Source organism: Girardinichthys multiradiatus, chromosome 8 (genome assembly GCF_021462225.1).
Source record: "Girardinichthys multiradiatus isolate DD_20200921_A chromosome 8, DD_fGirMul_XY1, whole genome shotgun sequence".
Lineage (NCBI taxonomy): Eukaryota > Metazoa > Chordata > Actinopteri > Cyprinodontiformes > Goodeidae > Girardinichthys > Girardinichthys multiradiatus.
The window spans coordinates 42276269-42300512 of NC_061801.1; the positions used below are offsets into that span (position 1 = coordinate 42276269).

Genomic DNA, 24244 nt, shown 5'->3' on the forward strand with positions numbered 1-24244 from the left:
TGGTTTATCCTCAGACCGACGAGTGGACTGGTTTATCCTCTGAGTGACGAGTGGACTGGTCTACCCTCAGACCGACGAGTGTACTGGTTTATCCTCAGACCGACGAGTGTACTGGTTTATCCTCAGACCGACGAGTGTACTGGTTTATCCTCAGACCGACGAGTGGACTGGTTTATCCTCAGACCGACGAGTGTACTGGTTTATCCTCAGACCGACAAGTGGACTGGTCTACCCTCAGAGTGACGAGTGTACTGGTCTACCCTCAGACCGACGAGTGGACTGGTCTACCCTCAGACCGACGAGTGGACTGGTCTACCCTCAGAATGACGAGTGTTCTGGTCTACCCTCAGACCGACGAGTGTACTGGTCTACCCTCAAACCGACGAGTGGACTGGTCTACCCTCAGAGTGACGAGTGGACTGGTTTATCCTCAGACCGACGAGTGTACTGGTCTACCCTCAGACCGACGAGTGGACTGGTCTACCCTCACACCCACGAGTGGACTGGTTTATCCTCAGAGTGACAACTGTACTGGTCTGCCCTCAAACCGACGAGTGGACTGGTTTACCCTCAGAGTAATGAGGAACTCGTCAAAGTCAATGGTTCTCAGAGCGACGAGTGGACTGATTTATCCTCAGAATGACAACTGTACTGGTCTACCCTCAAACCGACGAGTGGACTGGTTTATCCTCAGAATGACAACTGTACTGGTCTACCCTCAAACCGACGAGTGGACTGGTTTATCCTCAGAATGACAACTGTACTGGTCTACCCTCAAACCGACGAGTGGACTGGTTTATCCTCAGAGTGACGAGTGTACTGGTCTACCCTCATACCGACGAGTGTACTGGTTTATCCTCAGAATGACAACTGTACTGGTCTGCCCTCAAACCGACGTGTGGACTGGTTTCTCCTCAGAGTGACAGGTGTACTGGTTTATCCTCATTGTGACAACTGTACTGGTCTACCCTCAAACCAACGATTGGACTGGTTTATCCTCACACCGACGAGTGGACTGGTCTACCCTCAGACCGACGAGTGGACTGGTTTACCCTCAGAGTGATGAAGAACTCGTCAAAGTCAATGGTTCTCAGAGTGACGAGTGGACTGGTTTATCCTCAGAGTGACGAGTGGACTTGTTTATCCTCATTGTGACAACTGTACTGGTCTACCCTCAAACCGACGTGTGGACTGGTTTACCCTCAGAGTGATGAGGAACTCGTCAAAGTCAATGGTTCTCAGACCGACGAGTGTACTGGTCTACCCTCAAACCGACGAGTGGACTGGTTTATCCTCAGACCGACGAGTGGACTGGTCTACCCTCAGACCGACGAGTGGACTGGTTTATCCTCAGAGTGACAACTGTACTGGTCTGCCCTCAAACCGATGAGTGGAATGGTTTACCCTCAGAGTGATGAAGAACTCGTCAAAGTCAATGGTTCTCAGAGTGACGAGTGGACTGGTTTATCCTCAGAGTGACGAGTGTACTGGTCTACCCTCAGACCGACGAGTGTACTGGTTTATCCTCATTGTGACAACTGTACTGGTCTACCCTCAGACCGACGAGTGGACTGGTCTACCCTTAAACCGACGAGTGGACTGGTTTATCCTCATTGTGACAACTGTACTGGTCTACCCTCAAACCGATGAGTGTACTGGTCTACCCTCAAACCGACGAGTGGACTGGTCTACCCTCAGACCGACGAGTGTACTGGTTTATCCTCATTGTGACAACTGTACTGGTCTACCCTCAGACCGACGAGTGGACTGGTCTACCCTTAAACCGACGAGTGGACTGGTTTATCCTCAGAATGACAACTGTACTGGTCTACCCTCAAACCGACGAGTGGACTGGTTTATCCTCAGAATGACAACTGTACTGGTCTACCCTCAAACCGACGAGTGGACTGGTTTATCCTCAGAGTGACGAGTGTACTGGTCTACCCTCATACCGACGAGTGTACTGGTTTATCCTCAGAATGACAACTGTACTGGTCTGCCCTCAAACCGACGTGTGGACTGGTTTCTCCTCAGAGTGACAGGTGTACTGGTTTATCCTCATTGTGACAACTGTACTGGTCTACCCTCAAACCAACGATTGGACTGGTTTATCCTCACACCGACGAGTGGACTGGTCTACCCTCAGACCGACGAGTGGACTGGTTTACCCTCAGAGTGATGAAGAACTCGTCAAAGTCAATGGTTCTCAGAGTGACGAGTGGACTGGTTTATCCTCAGAGTGACGAGTGGACTTGTTTATCCTCATTGTGACAACTGTACTGGTCTACCCTCAAACCGACGTGTGGACTGGTTTACCCTCAGAGTGATGAGGAACTCGTCAAAGTCAATGGTTCTCAGAGTGACGAGTGGACTGGTTTATCCTCAGAATGACAACTGTACTGGTCTACCCTCAAACCGACGAGTGGACTGGTTTATCCTCAGACCGACGAGTGGACTGGTCTACCCTCAGACCGACGAGTGGACTGGTTTATCCTCAGAGTGACAACTGTACTGGTCTGCCCTCAAACCGATGAGTGGAATGGTTTACCCTCAGAGTGATGAAGAACTCGTCAAAGTCAATGGTTCTCAGAGTGACGAGTGGACTGGTTTATCCTCAGAGTGACGAGTGTACTGGTCTACCCTCAGACCGACGAGTGTACTGGTTTATCCTCATTGTGACAACTGTACTGGTCTACCCTCAGACCGACGAGTGTACTGGTCTACCCTCAGACTGACGAGTGGACTGGTTTATCCTCATTGTGACAACTGTACTGGTCTACCCTCAAACCGACGAGTGGACTGGTTTATCCTCAGAATGACAACTGTACTGGTCTACCCTCAAACCGACGAGTGGACTGGTTTATCCTCAGAATGACAACTGTACTGGTCTACCCTCAAACCGACGAGTGGACTGGTTTATCCTCAGAGTGACGAGTGTACTGGTCTACCCTCATACCGACGAGTGTACTGGTTTATCCTCAGAATGACAACTGTACTGGTCTGCCCTCAAACCGACGTGTGGACTGGTTTACCCTCAGAGTGATGAGGAACTCGTCAAAGTCAATGGTTCTCAGAGTGACGAGTGGACTGGTTTCTCCTCAGAGTGACGGGTGTACTGGTTTATCCTCATTGTGACAACTGTACTGGTCTACCCTCAAACCGACGATTGGACTGGTTTATCCTCAGACCGACGAGTGGACTGGTCTACCCTCAGACCGACGAGTGGACTGGTTTACCCTCAGAGTGATGAAGAACTCGTCAAAGTCAATGGTTCTCAGAGTGACGAGTGGACTGGTTTATCCTCAGAGTGACGAGTGTACTGGTCTACCCTCAGACTGACGAGTGGACTTGTTTATCCTCATTGTGACAACTGTACTGGTCTACCCTCAGACCGACGAGTGGACTGGTTTATCCTCATTGTGACAACTGTACTGGTCTGCCCTCAAACCGACGTGTGGACTGGTTTACCCTCAGAGTGATGAGGAACTCGTCAAAGTCAATGGTTCTCAGAGTGACGAGTGGACTGGTTTATCCTCAGAATGACAACTGTACTGGTCTACCCTCAAACCGACGAGTGGACTGGTTTATCCTCAGACCGACGAGTGGACTGGTCTACCCTCAGACCGACGAGTGGACTGGTTTATCCTCAGAGTGACAACTGTACTGGTCTGCCCTCAAACCGACGAGTGGAATGGTTTACCCTCAGAGTGATGAAGAACTGTCAAAGTCAATGGTTCTCAGAGTGACGAGTGGACTGGTTTATCCTCAGAGTGACGAGTGTACTGGTCTACCCTCAAACCGACGAGTGGACTGGTTTATCCTCAGAGTGACGAGTGTACTGGTCTACCCTCAGACCGACGAGTGTACTGGTTTATCCTCATTGTGACAACTGTACTGGTCTACCCTCAGACCGACGAGTGGACTGGTTTATCCTCAGACCGACGAGTGTTCTTGTTTATCCTCAGAGTGACGAGTGTACTGGTCTACCCTCAGACTGACGAGTGGACTTGTTTATCCTCATTGTGACAACTGTACTGGTCTACCCTCAGACCGACGAGTGGACTGGTTTATCCTCATTGTGACAACTGTACTGGTCTACCCTTAAACCGACGAGTGTACTGGTTTATCCTCAGACCGACCAGTGTACTGGTCTACCCTCAGACCGACGAGTGGACTGGTCTACCCTCAGAGTGACAACTGTACTGCTCTGCCCTCAAACCGACGAGTGGACTGGTTTACCCTCAGAGTGACGAGTGTACTGGTCTACCCTCAGACCGACGAGTGGACTGGTTTATCCTCAGAGTGACGAGTGTACTGGTCTACCCTCAGACCGACGAGTGTACTGGTTTATCCTCAGAATGACAACTGTACTGGTCTACCCTCAAACCGACGAGTGGACTGGTTTATCCTCAGAGTGACAACTGTACTGGTCTACCCTCAGACCGACGAGTGTACTGGTTTATCCTCATTGTGACAACTGTACTGGTCTACCCTCAGACCGACGAGTGTACTGGTTTATCCTCAGACCGACGAGTGTACTGGTCTACCCTCAAACCGACGAGTGTTCTGGTTTATCCTCAGAGCGACGAGTGTACTGGTCTACCCTCAAACCGACGAGTGTTCTGGTTTATCCTCAGAGCGACGAGTGTACTGGTCTACCCTCAAACCGACGAGTGTACTGGTCTACCCTCAGAGTGACGAGTGTACTGGTCTACCCTCAAACCGACGAGTGTTCTGGTTTGTCCTCAGTGCGACGAGTGTACTGGTCTACCCTCAAACCGACGAGTGGACTGGTTTATCCTCAGAGTGACGAGTGTACTGGTCTACCCTCAAACCGACGAGTGGACTGGTTTATCCTCATTGTGACAACTGTACTGGTCTACCCTCAGACCGACGAGTGGACTGGTTTATCCTCATTGTGACAACTGTACTGGTCTACCCTTAAACCGACGAGTGTACTGGTTTATCCTCAGACCGACGAGTGTACTGGTCTACCCTCAGAATGACGAGTGTACTGGTTTATCCTCATTGTGACAACTGTACTGGTCTACCCTCAAACCGACGAGTGGACTGGTTTATCCTCAGAGTGACGAGTGTACTGGTCTACCCTCAGACCGACGAGTGTACTGGTTTATCCTCAGAATGACAACTGTACTGGTCTACCCTCAAACCGACGAGTGGACTGGTTTATCCTCAGAGTGACAACTGTACTGGTCTACCCTCAGACCGACGAGTGTACTGGTTTATCCTCATTGTGACAACTGTACTGGTCTACCCTCAGACCGACGAGTGGACTGGTTTACCCTCAGACCGACGAGTGTACTGGTTTATCCTCAGACCGACGAGTGTACTGGTCTACCCTCAAACCGACGAGTGTTCTGGTTTATCCTCAGAGCGACGAGTGTACTGGTCTACCCTCAAACCAACGAGTGTTCTGGTTTATCCTCAGAGCGACGAGTGTACTGGTCTACCCTCAAACCGACGAGTGTACTGGTCTACCCTCAGAGTGACGAGTGTACTGGTCTACCCTCAAACCGACGAGTGTTCTGGTTTATCCCCGGAGCGACGAGTGTACTGGTCTACCCTCAAACCGACGAGTGGACTGGTTTATCCTCAGAGTGACGAGTGTACTGGTCTACCCTCAAACCGACGAGTGGACTGGTTTATCCTCATTGTGACAACTGTACTGGTCTACCCTTAAACCGACGAGTGTACTGGTTTATCCTCAGACCGACGAGTGTACTGGTTTATCCTCATTGTGACAACTGTACTGGTCTACCCTCAGAATGACGAGTGTACTGGTTTATCCTCATTGTGACAACTGTACTGGTCTACCCTCAGAGTGACGAGTGGACTGGTCTACCCTCAGACCGACGAGTGTACTGGTTTATCCTCAGACCGACCAGTGTACTGTACTTCCCTCGGAGTGAAGAGTGTACTGGTCTACCCTCAAACCGACGAGTGTTCTGGTTTATCCTCAGACCGACGAGTGTTCTGGTTTATCCTCAGAATGACAACTGTACTGGTCTACCCTCAGACCGACGAGTGTACTGGTTTATCCTCAGACCGACGAGTGTACTGGTCTACCCTCAAACCAACAAGTGGACTGGTCTACACTCAGAGTGACGAGTGTACTGGTTTATCCTCAGACCGACCAGTGTACTGGTCTACCCTCAGACCGACGAGTGGACTGGTCTACCCTCAGAGTGACAACTGTACTGCTCTGCCCTCAAACCGACGAGTGGACTGGTTTACCCTCAGAGTGATGAAGAACTCGTCAAAGTCAATGGTTCTCAGAGTGACGAGTGGACTGGTTTATCCTCAGAGTGACGAGTGTACTGGTCTACCCTCAAACCGACGAGTGGACTGGTTTATCCTCAGAGTGACGAGTGTACTGGTCTACCCTCAGACCGATGAGTGTACTGGTTTATCCTCATTGTGACAACTGTACTGGTCTACCCTCAGACCGACGAGTGGACTGGTTTATCCTCAGACCGACGAGTGTTCTTGTTTATCCTCAGAGTGACGAGTGTACTGGTCTACCCTCAGACTGACGAGTGGACTTGTTTATCCTCATTGTGACAACTGTACTGGTCTACCCTCAGACCGACGAGTGGACTGGTTTATCCTCATTGTGACAACTGTACTGGTCTACCCTTAAACCGACGAGTGTACTGGTTTATCCTCAGACCGACCAGTGTACTGGTCTACCCTCAGACCGACGAGTGGACTGGTCTACCCTCAGAGTGACAACTGTACTGCTCTGCCCTCAAACCGACGAGTGGACTGGTTTACCCTCAGAGTGACGAGTGTACTGGTCTACCCTCAGACCGACGAGTGGACTGGTTTATCCTCAGAGTGACGAGTGTACTGGTCTACCCTCAGACCGACGAGTGTACTGGTTTATCCTCAGAATGACAACTGTACTGGTCTACCCTCAAACCGACGAGTGGACTGGTTTATCCTCAGAGTGACAACTGTACTGGTCTACCCTCAGACCGACGAGTGTACTGGTTTATCCTCATTGTGACAACTGTACTGGTCTACCCTCAGACCGACGAGTGTACTGGTTTATCCTCAGACCGACGAGTGTACTGGTCTACCCTCAAACCGACGAGTGTTCTGGTTTATCCTCAGAGCGACGAGTGTACTGGTCTACCCTCAAACCGACGAGTGTTCTGGTTTATCCTCAGAGCGACGAGTGTACTGGTCTACCCTCAAACCGACGAGTGTACTGGTCTACCCTCAGAGTGACGAGTGTACTGGTCTACCCTCAAACCGACGAGTGTTCTGGTTTGTCCTCAGTGCGACGAGTGTACTGGTCTACCCTCAAACCGACGAGTGGACTGGTTTATCCTCAGAGTGACGAGTGTACTGGTCTACCCTCAAACCGACGAGTGGACTGGTTTATCCTCATTGTGACAACTGTACTGGTCTACCCTCAGACCGACGAGTGGACTGGTTTATCCTCATTGTGACAACTGTACTGGTCTACCCTTAAACCGACGAGTGTACTGGTTTATCCTCAGACCGACGAGTGTACTGGTCTACCCTCAGAATGACGAGTGTACTGGTTTATCCTCATTGTGACAACTGTACTGGTCTACCCTCAAACCGACGAGTGGACTGGTTTATCCTCAGAGTGACGAGTGTACTGGTCTACCCTCAGACCGACGAGTGTACTGGTTTATCCTCAGAATGACAACTGTACTGGTCTACCCTCAAACCGACGAGTGGACTGGTTTATCCTCAGAGTGACAACTGTACTGGTCTACCCTCAGACCGACGAGTGTACTGGTTTATCCTCATTGTGACAACTGTACTGGTCTACCCTCAGACCGACGAGTGGACTGGTTTACCCTCAGACCGACGAGTGTACTGGTTTATCCTCAGACCGACGAGTGTACTGGTCTACCCTCAAACCGACGAGTGTTCTGGTTTATCCTCAGAGCGACGAGTGTACTGGTCTACCCTCAAACCAACGAGTGTTCTGGTTTATCCTCAGAGCGACGAGTGTACTGGTCTACCCTCAAACCGACGAGTGTACTGGTCTACCCTCAGAGTGACGAGTGTACTGGTCTACCCTCAAACCGACGAGTGTTCTGGTTTATCCCCGGAGCGACGAGTGTACTGGTCTACCCTCAAACCGACGAGTGGACTGGTTTATCCTCAGAGTGACGAGTGTACTGGTCTACCCTCAAACCGACGAGTGGACTTGTTTATCCTCATTGTGACAACTGTACTGGTCTACCCTCAGACCGACGAGTGGACTGGTTTATCCTCATTGTGACAACTGTACTGGTCTACCCTTAAACCGACGAGTGTACTGGTTTATCCTCAGACCGACGAGTGTACTGGTTTATCCTCATTGTGACAACTGTACTGGTCTACCCTCAGAATGACGAGTGTACTGGTTTATCCTCATTGTGACAACTGTACTGGTCTACCCTCAGAGTGACGAGTGGACTGGTCTACCCTCAGACCGACGAGTGTACTGGTTTATCCTCAGACCGACCAGTGTACTGTACTTCCCTCGGAGTGAAGAGTGTACTGGTCTACCCTCAAACCGACGAGTGTTCTGGTTTATCCTCAGACCGACGAGTGTTCTGGTTTATCCTCAGAATGACAACTGTACTGGTCTACCCTCAGACCGACGAGTGTACTGGTTTATCCTCATTGTGACAACTGTACTGGTCTACCCTCAGACCGACGAGTGTACTGGTTTATCCTCAGACCGACCAGTGTACTGTACTTCCCTCGGAGTGAAGAGTGTACTGGTCTACCCTCAAACCGACGAGTGTTCTGGTCTACCCTCAGAATGACGAGTGGACTGGTCTACCCTCAGACTGACGAGTGTACTGGTTTATCCTCAGACCGACGAGTGTTCTGGTTTATCCTCAGAATGACAACTGTACTGGTCTACCCTCAGACCGACGAGTGTACTGGTTTATCCTCATTGTGACAACTGTACTGGTCTACCCTCAGACTGACGAGTGGACTGGTTTATCCTCAGAATGACAACTGTACTGGTCTACCCTCAGACTGACGAGTGGACTGGTTAATCCTCAGAGTGACGAGTGTACTGGTTTATCCTCAGAGTGACAACTGTACTGGTCTTCCCTCAAACCGACGAGTGGACTGGTCTACCCTCAGAGTGACAAGTGGACTGGTTTATCCTCAGAGTGACAACTGTACTGGTCTGCCCTCAAACCGACGAGTGGACTGGTCTACCCTCAGAGTGACAAGTGGACTGCTTTATCCTCAGAGTGACAACTGTACTGGTCTACCCTCAGACCGACGAGTGTACTGGTTTATCCTCATTGTGACAACTGTACTGGTCTACCCTCAGACTGACGAGTGGACTGGTTAATCCTCAGAGTGACGAGTGTACTGGTTTATCCTCAGAGTGACAACTGTACTGGTCTTCCCTCAAACCGACGAGTGGACTGGTCTACCCTCAGAGTGACAAGTGGACTGGTTTATCCTCAGAGTGACAACTTTACTGGTCTGCCCTCAAACCGACGAGTGGACTGGTCTACCCTCAGAGTGACAAGTGGACTGCTTTATCCTCAGAGTGACAACTGTACTGGTCTACCCTCAGACCGACGAGTGTACTGGTTTATCCTCATTGTGACAACTGTACTGGTCTACCCTCAGACCGACGAGTGGACTGGTTTACCCTCAGACCGACGAGTGTACTGGTTTATCCTCAGACCGACGAGTGTACTGGTCTACCCTCAAACCGACGAGTGTTCTGGTTTATCCTCAGAGTGACAACTGTACTGGTCTACCCTCAGACCGACGAGTGGACTGGTTTATCCTCAGTGTGACGAGTGGACTGGTCTACCCTCAGACCGACGAGTGTACTGGTTTATCCTCAGACCGACGAGTGGACTGGTCTACCCTCAGAGTGACGAGTGGACTGGTTTATCCTCAGAGTGACAACTGTACTGGTCTGCCCTCAAACCGACGAGTGTACTGGTTTACCCTCAGAGTGATGAGGAACTCGTCAAAGTCAATGGTTCCATTCCCGTCTCGGTCAAAGTGCTGAAACAGGGCTGTGGCTTCGTCCTTCTCGATCAGCAGCCCGTAGTCGTTTAAACCCTTCAGGAACTCCTTGAAGTCCAGGGAGCGGTTCTCGTTGTCGTCCATGATTTTAAAGGTTCTGATGAGAAAAAAAACATTCAAAAACTTTTACACCTAGGAACAATACAGCAGAACGGTTACACATCTATTGTTCATAACAGGCTAATAATTTGGTGAAGTTGGCTTTTAAGCTGACCCAAAAACAGTTTATGATCACAGGGAGAAGGTTGAGAAGTCTTATCAGTATTTTGTATTTTTATATTGAGTGTGCTGCAGAACATTCGGAGTGTTTTATTTCAGGGAATACCAGTTCTTCAAAAATAGTCCATCATTAACTGTAGCAGTATTCTCTGAAAATATCTGCTGATTGTTGAACTAAAATTTATTTATTTATTTGTTAAAGTATCTCCAGATTGTACTTGAAATCCTGAATTAAGCATTTCATCTCTGTCACTGATCTGGTTTCTTGTTCGAAGGAGTTTGCAGAGAACTCCTCTGATCACACCTGGCTGCGCTTGGTGGGATCCATCAGTTTTCCAGCTCTGATCCAGGCAGCTCTGATCCTCTTTACTTCAGGAAAGTAGTGCAGACTAACGGCTGCAATCGTAGTGTTGCTGCCACCATCAGCAATGCACCGTTTCTCCATATTAACACTGTTTTTAACCCAACTTTGCTTCTACCTGAACCGTTTATCATTGAGGCTCACACAATAAATGATCCGAGACTTTCCCTCTGACGTCACTTCTTGGCAACTTTGGACTTGCAAAATTTAACATTAAAATATGCTTATTTTGTGTCACAATTGTCTTTTATCATGTATTTAAAACTATTATCATGTTAATTGCTGCCAGTTCTTTCAATCTTAAGATGATTTCTTTCAATTTTTGCATTTGTGGGAAAAGTGTGTCACAGACACTTTAAGGCGACTCAGTGATTTCTAGACTTACCAAAACAGTCAAGCAATAAACACTCTTCTTCATCAACAAGCACTAACAGAATATTTCGTATAAATGCAAGGTGTAATATTTTACTTTTTAATCATTTATTTTATCATATGTACCGTATATAAATACTTTCTGTATGTGTTTTACTTCCTAGCAATTCTGTCACTTTTACACCTTAAAATTATTAAAACCATAAGTACAACCCAGTCCTACAGTAAACTGTTGACCTGATGTAGTAAAAGGAGCTCTGAGTACTACAGAGCTGAGATCGGTGGAAGGAAACCACAAACAGCAACAGCAACAACACAACGAAGACAAAAACAACAACATCCTGCGGCAGCGTCGAGTCAGCACAGGTCCAACAGCTTAACCACTGAATATTTACACAGGTACACAAGAGTACTTCAGGGACTACTACTACTACTACTGCATGTATTCAGAGCACTACAAGGACTGAAGTACTCATACATTTAAATAGTAAATGGGCTAGACCTATAAAGCCAGTCATGGCACTAGATCCACATTCATACACTGATACGCAAATTGGTAGGCAACACAGGGCACACATTTACTCATGCATCTAGTCTGAGTGCTGCAGGAACTAAAGTACACATAAGTTTACTCGGAGTACTGCAGGAACTAAAGTATTCATGCAGAGCCAGTATCCCAGAGGGACAAACTGGTTCTCCTGGAAACTGTTGTCATCAGTGGAGCGGTCGGTGAACCTGCTGAGATGAATTTTTGTTTTTTGGGACATTTTTGTTGTAAGAGACTTGGACTCTATTAATACAATAAGTCAGGATCAAATGTTTGATATTTCCCTCTGTGTCTCCAGCCTGTTCCTCCAGCCAAAGACAAGAGCCAAGAGGAACTAAAACAAGCAGAAGATACACTGATGGACAAAAGTCACGGTGCAGCTGGAGCGACGTGACATGTACTCAGACTAGTTCAGGAACTAAAGTACTGATCCAAATACTCTGGATACAGCATGAAGTAAAGTACTATTCAATTCAATTCAATTCAGTTTATTTATAAAGCGCCAATTCACAACACATGTCATCTCAAGGTTCTTCACAACAGGTTCATACATTCTAATTAATCGTAATCATTGAACAGTTCAGTCAGATTCAGTTATTTATTCAAATTGGATAAAAAGTTTTTCTATCTAAGGAAACCCAGCAGATTGCATCCAGTCAGTGACTTGCAGCATTCACTCCTCCTGGATGAACATGTAGAGACAGTGGACAGTCACTGGTGTTGACTTTGCAGCAATCCCTCATACTGAGCATGCATGTAGCGACAGTGGAGAGGAAAAACTCCCTTTTAACAGGAAGAAACCTCCAGCAGAACCAGAACCAGGCTCAGTGTGAGCGGCCATCTGCCACGACCGACTGGAGGTTAGAGAGAACAGAGCAGAGACACAAAGAGAACAAAGAAGCACTGATCCAGGAGTACTTTCTATGGGAAGGAAAAGTAAATGTTACTGGATGTAGATCCTTTAGTTGTTTCATCTAGAAAGAAAGAACAGATAAACTCTGATCCAGTTTTCAAGGTTAGAGTCTGAAAGAGAGAACATAGAGTTAGTTACAGTAGAAGCTCAGTCAGTAGCCATGTCTAGGAGAGTAGTATGAGAATGTAGTGAAGAGGGTGAAAGTGTTCACTATGTCCTCCAGCAGTCTAAGCCTATAGCAGCATAACTACACAGATAGTTTCAGGATAAACTAAGCCACTCTAACTATAAGCTTTACTACAGCTGAGAAAGTCGGCTGGAGCAGACCTTAGGAATGGACACAATGTTCTGAATCACTGCAGCAGTTTGGATTATTACAGGAAAACATGACGAGTCTCAAGAGAACTGAATATGAAAAGAGAACATTAACAGAACAGGTGATAAAGTGGGCGGGGCTTACCTGCCCAAACCTTTAATCCCTGACGAGCCCCGGGTCAGACACTGCAGCCGGAGTCTCTCCACAGGATCCGAACAGTCCGACAGCTGCTGCTTGGCCTTCAGGGCCATCTCCCGGTCGTGTCTTGATGTTCCTGCCATCGCTGATATGAAACACACAGCAGAGGGTCGGTTCTGACAAAGAACCCAGCTGGAAAAAAGCAGGAGGTTCTGCTACAGAGAGAACTGATGGAGGGCAGATTTTCTGCATATTTAATCTGCAAATAAAAGGACAACACTGAAGGAATGATGCAGGTTCGGCGTTTCTGACCAACTTACCTCCAGTTTGTAAAACAACTAAATCTAGAGTTTCTTGTAGCAGCAGAACCAAACAAAGAAAAATATTTGGCTACAAAGTTGTTTCTGGTCCTCCTTCATCTTCCTTATAACGACCCTTTTTAATCATTTGGGAGCTGAAGATCACTGAATCTGTCTCCATTCCTGCTGATCTCAGTACCTCAGCAGCCTGAGGTCTTTGGTGTCTGTCTCCTCTTTATGATGATCCAAACATTTCCAACCAGAGACAGAACTGGACTGCAGGAAGGACAGATAAGAACCCATAGAACTCCTAGGAAATATGGTTCTACATTCCAGTTTTCTCCTCTGGATCCTCTGCAGGTCAGCATGGACGCTGATATTACTCCATTCCACCACAGCCAGGTTGGTCTTCCTCAGATGTTCAGCTGAAACATGGACTTACTGTAGGTTTCCAGAGAAGACGTGTCCTGTCCATCTGAGACATACCTGTGGTCAGAGAGAGGCTTCCTCCTTCAGGTCAACACTTTCAGGACGGATTCCTGGTGTTCTTTCATCTTATTGGTTTAAAGTGTCCTTTCAATGATCTGCAGATGTTGTCCCTGTTTCTGTCGTAACTCAGTCTGGTGTGTTTTATGGTTATTTCTGGATCTGGGCTCATTTAAAAATGAAGCTTCTCCTTCAGATGGTTTATCATAGATTAAATAAAAAGTCCAAATGAATGGATGTGTGAACCTAACAGCTGACTATGGAGAGGATGATGGTTCTTCAAGGTTCTCCTGAGTCCATGTGGATAATTTGATCACAGAGTAGAGCTACACAATATACCAACTCACTGCATCACTAATGAAGCTATCAGAGAGAACTGGATTATAGTTGGAGGATATTTCCAGGGTCACGCAGACAAGCTTTACATATAGATAATATAATTGGCCAGTAGCATGGACTCCAACTGTCCTTCGTGTCCACACCTGATGTAGATTTTAGGTGGCTGGGATACTGAATCTCATGGAGCTCTACCATAGATACAAGATGGTTTCTCCTGGAGACACACATTGAACATCATCTAGCAGCAGCTTCAGCTCTTTCAACGCTCAGATTTCTGTCAATGCGTCATCTTTTATCCTCATTCAGATGTTTAGAAGATAGTGAAAACTTTCCTTTTTGGGGGATTTTACATGAAGAATATTTGTTCTGAGCTGATAAAATTCCCATCAGGTTTTACTGGTTAAGATCCAGTCCTCACATGGCCCCAGTTAATCTGCTGGACTCTACTGTCCATCAGATCTTTAATGAATCTGCAGCCTGAACAGAAATATTTCAAGTTTTCTGTTTCCCTTTAATCAGAATAATATAAAGCAAAGAGCAGAAGCTGCTGGCCTGCAGCAGTAAGACAAACAGCTCCACCTGCTGGTCACAGGGAGGAGCTGCCTGCATTCTATAGAAATAAGGTAGAAACTAAAAGTTGAAAACCTTTTAATTTTCAAACAAATAATAAACGATTAATGATTGTTTTTAAATTTCTTCTGTAACCTTTAGAACTGTCTGGATCCTCGGTTCTGCAGGAGTTCTGAAGGTCTTCGAGGTTTTAAATGAATGAGTTTTTGTTTTTTAGACCAATTAAACATCAAATATCTCAGGACGGTGTTCTGTTGGTCCATTTAATGATGATGATGAACTCACCTCCAGCAGGTAGAGGTTCTGTCTTTATGAAACAGACCAGAACACAGAACCTTATGCTTTATCCTTCATCTGCTGTAGGACACGTTCCCATTTCTCTGGAGCTTGGATCCATGGTTCTGCCTGTCTGGACCGAGGTATCTTCTGGGTTTTTCAGGGACTTAAGGAAACAAATGGTGACTGGACCAGGAATTTTAACCAGAACCACGTCTCTTCGGTCCAACTCAGATTCTTTCTGTGTCGTGCTTTTATTCTGACGTTCTGCTCCAGCTTTGATCAGCTGAAACAGAAAGCTGTAACAGCAGTGCGCAGCAAAACAACAAACAAACAAAGAGCAGCTCAGACCCACCGTGTGTCGCTCCAACACTCCCAGTTTAACCAGTTTCTCCTCAGCTTCACTCCGACACTGCTCCGTCCCAAACACTACGCGGTTACCAAGGAGACCAGCTGCGCTGTGCTCTGATTGGCTGCTCAGTCAGCAGCAGTGACGTCGTGTTTGTCAGGAAGCACAGGAACCAATCAAATCTCACACACTCAGCAGCGGTGATGTGACCCATTTCTCATTTTTTCTGAACGTTTTTATTTTGTTCTGTGTTGATGAACTGTTATTTAGTGAAGAATCAGAACCAGAACCTGGTCCATGAAACAGCTCAGCTTCATATGACAAGTTCCGGTTGCTACAAAATAAAATAACCTCTCTAAGTATTTAGGAGTTGATGTGATTTATGGAGCTAAAACACTGAAAATGATTTATGCACGCATGTCTGTGTTTTTGCTGCTCTGTTGTCATGGCAACCACCGTGCTGTGCATAACTCATCACTTTGATGTTCTCCTCTTCTTCAGCTGTAGAGATCCTAAAGTATCCTGTTCCTTTCTAACATTTCTATCCCCTTCTCGTCCTCCCAATAAATGGGAAGGTTTACTTCCATTTTATCTACATTCAGGGGCATTTTAGGGTCCTGAAACATTGGGGGATTTAGCCCTGGAAGCTCAGGTCTAATGGCGCGCCTGTCTACATGAACTGAAAACTTCTCTTCTACCAAGAAATCTACCAAGAAAAGGTCACAGAAACTCCTCAAACACAGGAAATACATGAACATCTGTCTGGAGACACTGGAGGACTGGGTCCAGGTTTCTGGACCTGTTTACAAGCATCTTAGACTGGTCCAATAAAGGGCACAAGGAAAGACTGTCTGACCCAAGCGATGATGAAGCACAGATTTTATTGGAAGGAAATCAGAGTCTGTTATTTTGTAGAAAACTATATTCTATGTTCTAAAATATCAAGCAACACATCAAAGAACCTCAAATCTTTCTTGTCAAACATTTAACTGATTAATTATTGTAGAAATGGACCCAACATTCAGAATGAAAATCTAAACAATCTGTATAATAAATAGAAATAAAGCTATGACTAAGTTAATTATGTCTGAGTTTATAGTGAAGTGGTCAGAAATAATGATGATGAACTGAAGGCTGCAGCTTCTTTGCAGAGATGATCAAAGATGTGGTGAAGATCTGAGTTCGTTAAGAGACTCGGCACCTAATTAACCGCCAGGAACAAAGACTCAGATGTTTACAGGGTTTGGTGTCAGGCTGAAGGAACAATGAAGTGGTGACATTGGGCCAGATTTTGTTTCTTTACCTTTTTATCTCAACTAAAATCTTCCCTTTTTCTTTTTACTGTCTGAGAATGCAGAAGCCATGTATAGCAGCCCTAATCTTCTCTTATCTTCATCCATTCTGCTTCTCATCTCCTCCAGTTTCTGGACCTTCCAAGTATCTTTCTTCTGCTTTATCTGGTCAATCAGGACGTCCAGGAGGATACAGGTGGACAGTGAATCCTCTCTGAGGGCGATCTGCTCCAGTCTGACAACATGGTAATAGGCCTCATCAGTCAGCTGGGACCTCTCTGCTGACAGTTTTCTGCTTTCCGTTTCAAGACTTTCCAAAAGACCCGACTTCTTCTTACATTCTGCCTTGTTGGTTTCATATCTCCTCTTCACATCTTCCAGGGTCTTCTGCACTCTCCTTGTTCTGGAATTATATCTCCACTCTTGTTTCACATGAGCTGAAGCATGACAACGACAAACGGTACAGAAACCATCTATCATGACCTGACAGGAGTCAGGAGACCAGGCCATGGTACATGGATAGTGACAGGTTCTCTTACAGTGAAAACAAGAGACAGCTGCGTTGTAAAACACCAGCCCCCACATCCCACCATTAAAATGCTGTTGATGTTGGTAGACCTCATCAACTTCTACAGTGAACTTTATGTTCCTCTTCATCTCTTCTTCATGGTTCTTCAGAGCTTCCCTCATCCGTCTGATTTCTGTCTGTTTCAGGTCTATCAGCTGGATTCTTTCCTGCAGGTTCTGAATGCAGGCCGTCAGTTTGATCCGATCATTCAGAACTTCTATGGTTGTTACCAGTGTCTGGGGTTTGGATCTTGTGAGGTACTGGCTTAGATGGCTCAACTGTTTGTAGGAGAACTCCCAGGAGTATTTCAGAGCTGCTGCTTTCTCTGTTGTGTCTCTCTTTAAGGTTTGTTTACCTCCCAGCAGGAAGTGAACAGGCTGGTTCTTCTCATCTCTGGCACATTTGGTCTTTGTAGCTTCAAGGGCCTGAAGAACATTTTCAGGTGTTGTTCCATCTGAGTGTGTGACCAGAACTACAATGTTTTTCTCCATGTTTTTCCCAAACAGAGACATGACTGAGTCACAGATGTACATCAGGCGGTCATTCAGTCGGTTCTCATTGGCCTTCATCACCAGACCCACGGCATGAAGTTCATGAACTCCATCATTTGACTGAAACAGGTCCATCAACCTTTCTCTGACAGTAACATCCTTTTCAATCCCTCTGCTGTTTCCAAACCCAGGAGTATCAATGATGGTCAGAGAGAACGGCAGAGTGTGACTTTCAAAGATGTCATAGATGATCACATCTGAAGTTTGGCTTTCTATCTGATATCTTCTCTCCTCCTCCTCTGTGATCTGAAACCAGACTTCATCCTCAAACTGTACTCCCATGCTGTAGTTGAGCAGAACATTGATCAGAGTAGATTTTCCTGCTCCTGTTTCACCAACTAATAAGATGTTTCTATTTGGCTTCTTCGCATCTTTTTGACCAACACTGACTCTGGTCAGAGTCCCAAACTTCTCTTTCTTTGTTCTCAGCTGGTAGACAGCAGGAGGTCCTGGATGGACTGGAAAACTGTCTGAGATGATCTCCTCATGAGCCGATGTGATGCATCTCATCCTGCAGAGAACAAGTCCAGATGCCCTTCAGTTCACTAGTATTTACTGAAACAAAATTGTCCTATGAATTTTTTCTCCTGTGCTCATCTTGTCAAGGCTGAAGGCTGTGGATGTATTTAATGTATTTAAACATAATATTAGCAATCAGCTGATCTTAGGCTTGTTCTGTGAGGACATACGTTCAGGGTGATAGAGGTTGGTCCAGTAAGCATTTGGTCAGTCCTCGTACCCTGGCTTATTAGGTGTTATAAGAGCTTAGATTCAGCGCTCCCATTGTTTTAAACCCCTAAATCATACATTAACAAGGACTCTTAAAGCAGAAGCTGTTTCCTGTATGAGGAGAAACACTGACCAGGCTGAGGAGCTCACTATGACCTTCTAACACACGTTACAGATTTTAATGATCAGCTTTACACAAATCAACAAGCTCTTTGTTCACTGACCTGGTTCGTGTTCTGGACTTTGGTCATATTGAGATTTCCTCTCTTTAAAAATGTAAACTATATTCCCCATCAGGCACCACAAAATATGTTTGAAATGGATCGGACCCACCAGCCAACAATGCACTATTTCTCCACCACCTTTCAGACATGCTGCAGTAGGAAAGTCTCACAACACAGCCACATATTCTTTATATCACATATCTTTTATCAAGACTGTGATAAAGTTGTCTGATAATAACTTGATTTTATATTTGATAGTATTTTAAAAACAATATAGAAGTGATTGGAGTTTTAGTCAGATTTCATTAACACAAAAACCATCAGTACAAGAAATGGTCAATGATGTTATTTACAAAGAAATGAACAAGCCTGTGATGATATTCTATGAAAAGAATATTTGATTACATCTTTTTAGATGTATTTAAATATACATCATCTAACAGTACGAGGTAGCTTGTAATGCAGTCAAACACTAATTTATGGGTCATAATTTACCGAAAACTAGTCTTGGAGAAGAGGGGATCAGAACAACCTCTCAGCATGGACAGCTGATGTTGTGTGAAACGGCTTCATAAGACTGGACACTTTCTGGATCAGCCTCATTGTTACAGATGTCTCTGAAGCTACACACATAGGTCTGGTTCTGTCCGAGCAGATAATCAGCTGCAACTCTGAGCTGGACGTTTAAACGGAAAATGTTTCCAGAAAGTGGAGCAAACAACGGGGAGAACAGCTACAGGTGGAGGAGAACAGAACACGAGCTGATAGTACCAGAGGCGCCAATCATCGAACCAACCAATAGAACCAACACCAATGGCTCCATAAATATGAACCTACAAACATTTCTTTGCTATCAGGAGGTTTTGCATTACAGTTCTCACTGTTAGATGAAAATGCTAAGCTAAAAGCTGATTAGCAAAACTAAGTTGGGAACTGGTGGTTTGTTGTGTGATAAGGCATTAAGTGGTGTGAACTTTGACCTGTGGTGTCACATGACTCCAAGCTTGGCACTGCATTGTTTGGCAGAAACCAGGAGAGCGCTGTGATGTCACTGCTGAGACGAAATGTTAGACAAATAAGTCGGGATCGGATCTTATAATTTCATGATGTTACAGGAACAAACACAGGCAGGGATTACAACCCCAGCTCCAATGAAGTGTTTGAAGTTGGGACGTTCTGTAAAACGTGAATAAAAGCAAAGTACAATGATTTATAAATCCTGTTCAGCCTAAGTGCAACTGAAACCACCACAAAGACAAGCTATTTAATGTTCAAACTGAGAAGCTTTATTGTTTCCTTGTAAATATTCCCTCATGTTCCAACAAAGCTGGACCAGAGGCAACAACAGACTGGGAAAGTTGAGGAATGCTTCAAAATCACCTGCTTGGATGATTCTACGGGCGAACAGGTTAACTGCAAACAGGTGAGGGTCATGATTGGGTCTAAAAGGAGCATCCCTGAAAGGCTCAGTGGTTCACAAGCAATGATGGGGTGAGGTTCACCACTTTGTGAACAACTGAGTGAACAAATAGTCCAACAGTTTAAGAACAATGGTCTCCAACTGCAGGAATTTAGAGATTTCATCATCTACAGTCCATAATATTCAATTCAATTCAATTCAAATTCAAAAATACTTTATTAATCCCAAAGGGAAATTAAATATCATGAAGAGATTCAGAGAATCTGGAAAAATGTCTGCAACAAGGAGGAAAACAATGAATGCCTGTGACCTTCGACCGCTCAGGAAGTACTGCATTAAAAACCGACATCATTCTGTTGTGGATATCACCACGTGGGCTCAGGAACATTTCAGAACCATTGTCAGTTAACACAGTTCATCGCTAGGTCTACAAGTTAAAACTCTACCATGCAAAGACAAAGCCACATAACACCCAAAAATGGGGTTGGCTTCTCTGGACCCAAGCTCATCTGAGGTGGACTGACCCAATGCAAAACTGCCTTGTGGTCTGACAAGTCCACATTTCAGATTGTTTCTGGAGATTATGGACGTCGTGTCCTCTGGACCATAGAGCTAAGGGACTCTCTGGATGGTTATCAGAGCAAAGGTCAACAGTCAGCATTTGTGATGGTATAGGGGGGTGTTAGCGCCCACGGCATCATGGGTAACTGGCACATCTGTGAAGGCACCATTAATGCAGATAGGCCCATACAGGTTCAGGAGCAACATCTGCTGCCATCCTAGCAACGTCTTTTTCAGGTACATCCTTGCTTATTTCAGCCAGACGATGCCAAGCCACATTCTGCACGTGTTCCACCAGCGTGGCTTCGTTCTAACAGAGTTCTGGTTCTAGACTGGCCCTCCTGCTGTCCAGACCTGGGACTGTTGAGCAACTGAAGGTGTTCATCAAGCAAGAATGGGATATAGTTTCTCCTCCAAAGCTCCAACATTTAGTCCTCGGTTCCCAAACGCTGACTGAGTGTTAGAAGGAAAGGTGATGAAACACAGAGGTGGACATGACCCGGTCCAGCTTTGTTGCATCTAACTCAACATGAGGGAATATTAGCAATAAAACTATAAAGTTTATGAGTTTGAACATTTAATATCTGGTCTTCATGGTGGATTCAGCTGCTGGTTGAACAGAATTAGCAGGTCATTGGATTCTGGTTTTGTTCAGATTTTAAACAATGTCCAAACTTCACTGGAACTAGATTTATATTAACATGTTTGTATTCCAGAATAAATTGGCTGAAATGTGAGAGATTACACACATAGAGGTTATCTATATGTGTGTAAAGTGTGATAGAAGAAGTTGTGTCTCACAGATGAAAGAGGCAACGTTTTCTGTAAAACAACATAATGAAAGTAAAAAACATCCTTTTTAAAGGACTGTCAACGGATTTCAAACGTCTTGGTAATACAGAAATATGTGAACAGTAATAGTTGTTTGACCACAATGATGGAAACACTTTCTTTCTGGAATTTAGACTTACTTGCCCAGCAGAGCTGCTCTGGTTCTGTCATCCATCTTATTGTTTATCTCCTCCAGTTTCTTCAGCTTTGCTTCATCTCCCTTCTCCTTCATCTTCTTGATCAGGAAGTCCAGTAGAACATGAGTAGATCCAAAGTTAACTGTCACTGATCTGATCTGATCCAGTCTGACCACATGATGGTAGGCTTGATCCAACAGGTGCAACTTCTCTGCTGACAGTTGGTCCATTTGTTTCAAAAGATTTTGAGAAAGGCTCCACTGGCTTGGACTCATTCCCTGATTGTGTTTAAACTTCTGTGCCACTGCTCTTTCTGTGAGTTGGACTTTTCTGGTTCTGATCACATACTTCAGGTTGTCTTTAACATGATATGATGCAGGACACTTGTTGCTGCATGAAGTACAGTTTCCATCTTTCATGACTTCACACTGTTGTGGACCTAAGCCCATTGTACATCCAGGATAGTGACAGTTTTCCTCACAGATCGGACAGCAGACAGCGGCTTCAAAGACCTGCCCAGACGGTCCTGTTCGGATTGGTTCTGTGTCTTTGAAGGCTTCAGTAACTGTAACAGTGAACTGCTCGGTTTTCCTTTCTTCTCCTTGTTTGTTGAGATCCTCTGGAATCAGATGAACATCTCTTTGCTTTAATTCAGTGAATCGGATTCTGTCCTGTAGGTTTTGGACACAGGCTGCCAGTCTGGCCCGTTCTGCCAACACTTCAAACATTGCTGTCAGGTTTTTGGGTTGGGTTGTCGTGAGGAACCTTGTAAATGCAGTTAGTCCAGTCATTGCTACTCTCCAAGCCATCTCCAAGCCAAAGGCATTTTTGTGAGTTCTCTGTGTCTTCTGTTGGTTGTTGAACACAAAGTAAATCATCTCATTTTTGTTTTCCTTTAAACATCCAATATTTGCCTTTTCTAGGGCTTCAAGGACATCATGTGGTGGCATTCCATCAGAGTGTGTAATCAGAGCTACAGAGTTTTCTGCCCCAAACAGAGAAACGACTGAATTAAAGATGTACTTCAGTCGATCCCCGACTACATTATCATCGGCCTTCATCACCAGACCCACTGCATGAAGTTCATGAACTATATCCTTTGACTGAAACAAGCTGAATAACTTTTGACTGACTTCATCATCATGTTGGATCCCTCTGGTGTCTCCATATCCAGGAGTATCGATGATGGTCAAAGAGAACGGCATAGTTTGATTTTTAAACCCAAAGATCTCATAGACAACCACATCTAAGTTCTGACTCTCTGACTGACTTCTCTCCTCCTCCTCCACAATCTGGAACCTCACTCCATCCTCAAACTTCACTCCAATGCTGTAGTTCACCAGAGAGTTGATCAGAGCAGGTTTTCCTCTTCCTGTCTCACCAACAAGCAAAATGGTTTTATTGGGTTTGTACATGTTTTTCTCACCAACAATCACTCTTGTCAAAGTCCCAACTTTGTTGGTTCTTGTTCTCAGCTGGTGGACAGCAGGAGGTCCTGACCTGACCAGAAGGCTGGTGGAGAATATATCTTCAAAATTTGATGATGTCATTATATACCTGGTAAAACACAACATTTGCTATTAATTTATTAATAAGAATGCCAATTTGTTCAAATATTTTGTTATTGTGAGGATTAATAAATGTATCTAAAAGTTTTTAATATACATTTGTTTTTTTTTTAAATTGCCAGTATATTTTAAAAAAAAATATTTGGAAATGTATACAAGGAAAAATCAGCTTTATTTTGAAAACTACTTCCTCACAAGCACCCAGGACTCCTGGTGACAATCCCCTAAACTCTCTCTTTTCCTCCTTTCCTCCTTTCAAGTGAAAGTTTCACATATTGTTAGTGTTTTCTGACATGTTCATTTGTTTTAAAGTTTGTAAAAGTGTTGTAGATTTTCTAGTGTTGGTTTGCACCTCCCGGCCACTGTAGGGGACACAAAAAGGAAGTCAGGTAAAGACGCAACTGGAGAGACTGAAGAAGAATAAGGCTGCAGGTCCAGATCATGTCAGACCTAGAGTCCTGAAGGTCTGTGCAGAGCAGCTCTGTGGGATTCTGCAGCACCTCTTCAACCTTAGCCTGACCCAGAAGAAGGTTCCGGTGTTGTGGAAGACCTCCTGTCTTGTTCCGGTACCAAAGAAAACTCACCAATCAGTCCTCAATGACTATAGACCTGTTGCCCTGACATCTCACATCATGAAGGTCCTAGAGAGACTCCTGTTGGCCCACCTGAGTAAGCAAACAGTAAACCATCAGGACCTCCTTCAGTTAGCTTATCGCTGTGGAGTTGGAGTTGAAGATGCCATCAAACATCTGCTTCAACAAACCCACTGTCATCTGGACAAAGCCAGCAACACTGTGAGGATCATGTTCTTTGATTTCTCCAGAACATTTAATACAATCCAACCTGATTTGCTTTGTCAGAAACTCCAGAAGACTCAGGTGGAGGCCTCAACAATCTCCTGGATCAAAGACTACCTGACAAACAGACCACAGTTTGTGAGACTGAAGGGTTGTGAGTCTAACCAGGTAGTCAGCAGCACAGGAGCACCACAGGGGACGGTACTCTCACCATTCCTTTTCACTCTGTACACCTCAGACTTCCAGTACAAGACAGACTCCTGTCATCTGCAGAAATACTCAGATGATTCTGCAGTTGTTGGTGGATCAGAGA

General features: G+C 45.4%; 2 protein-coding genes across 7 annotated transcripts in view; both read right to left on the reverse strand.

The window, feature by feature from the left end:
* capslb (calcyphosine-like b) overlaps positions 1 to 15385 on the reverse strand; it is a 22404-nt gene extending 7019 nt beyond the window's left edge. For 5 of the 6 annotated variants that reach the window (XM_047371877.1, XM_047371878.1, XM_047371876.1 and 2 more), the window contains exons 1-3: positions 15260 to 15385; positions 12941 to 13079; positions 9988 to 10165 (exon numbers count right to left, since the gene is read on the reverse strand). In XM_047371877.1, coding sequence (XP_047227833.1) covers positions 9988 to 10165; positions 12941 to 13077 — 315 coding nt within the window. In that variant the 5' untranslated portion in view covers positions 13078 to 13079; positions 15260 to 15385. The other variant, XM_047371875.1, reaches the window with a different exon arrangement.
* Positions 15386 to 16136: 751 nt separating this feature from the next.
* On the reverse strand, positions 16137 to 23099 carry LOC124872114. Its single transcript, XM_047371810.1, has 2 exons — positions 21570 to 23099; positions 16137 to 18175 (listed from the first exon to the last, which is right to left on the reverse strand). Exons 1-2 carry the CDS (start codon positions 22979 to 22981, stop codon positions 16570 to 16572), a joined length of 3018 nt encoding a protein of 1005 aa, XP_047227766.1. The 5' UTR covers positions 22982 to 23099; the 3' UTR covers positions 16137 to 16569.
* Between the last annotated feature and the right edge of the window lie 1145 nt (positions 23100 to 24244).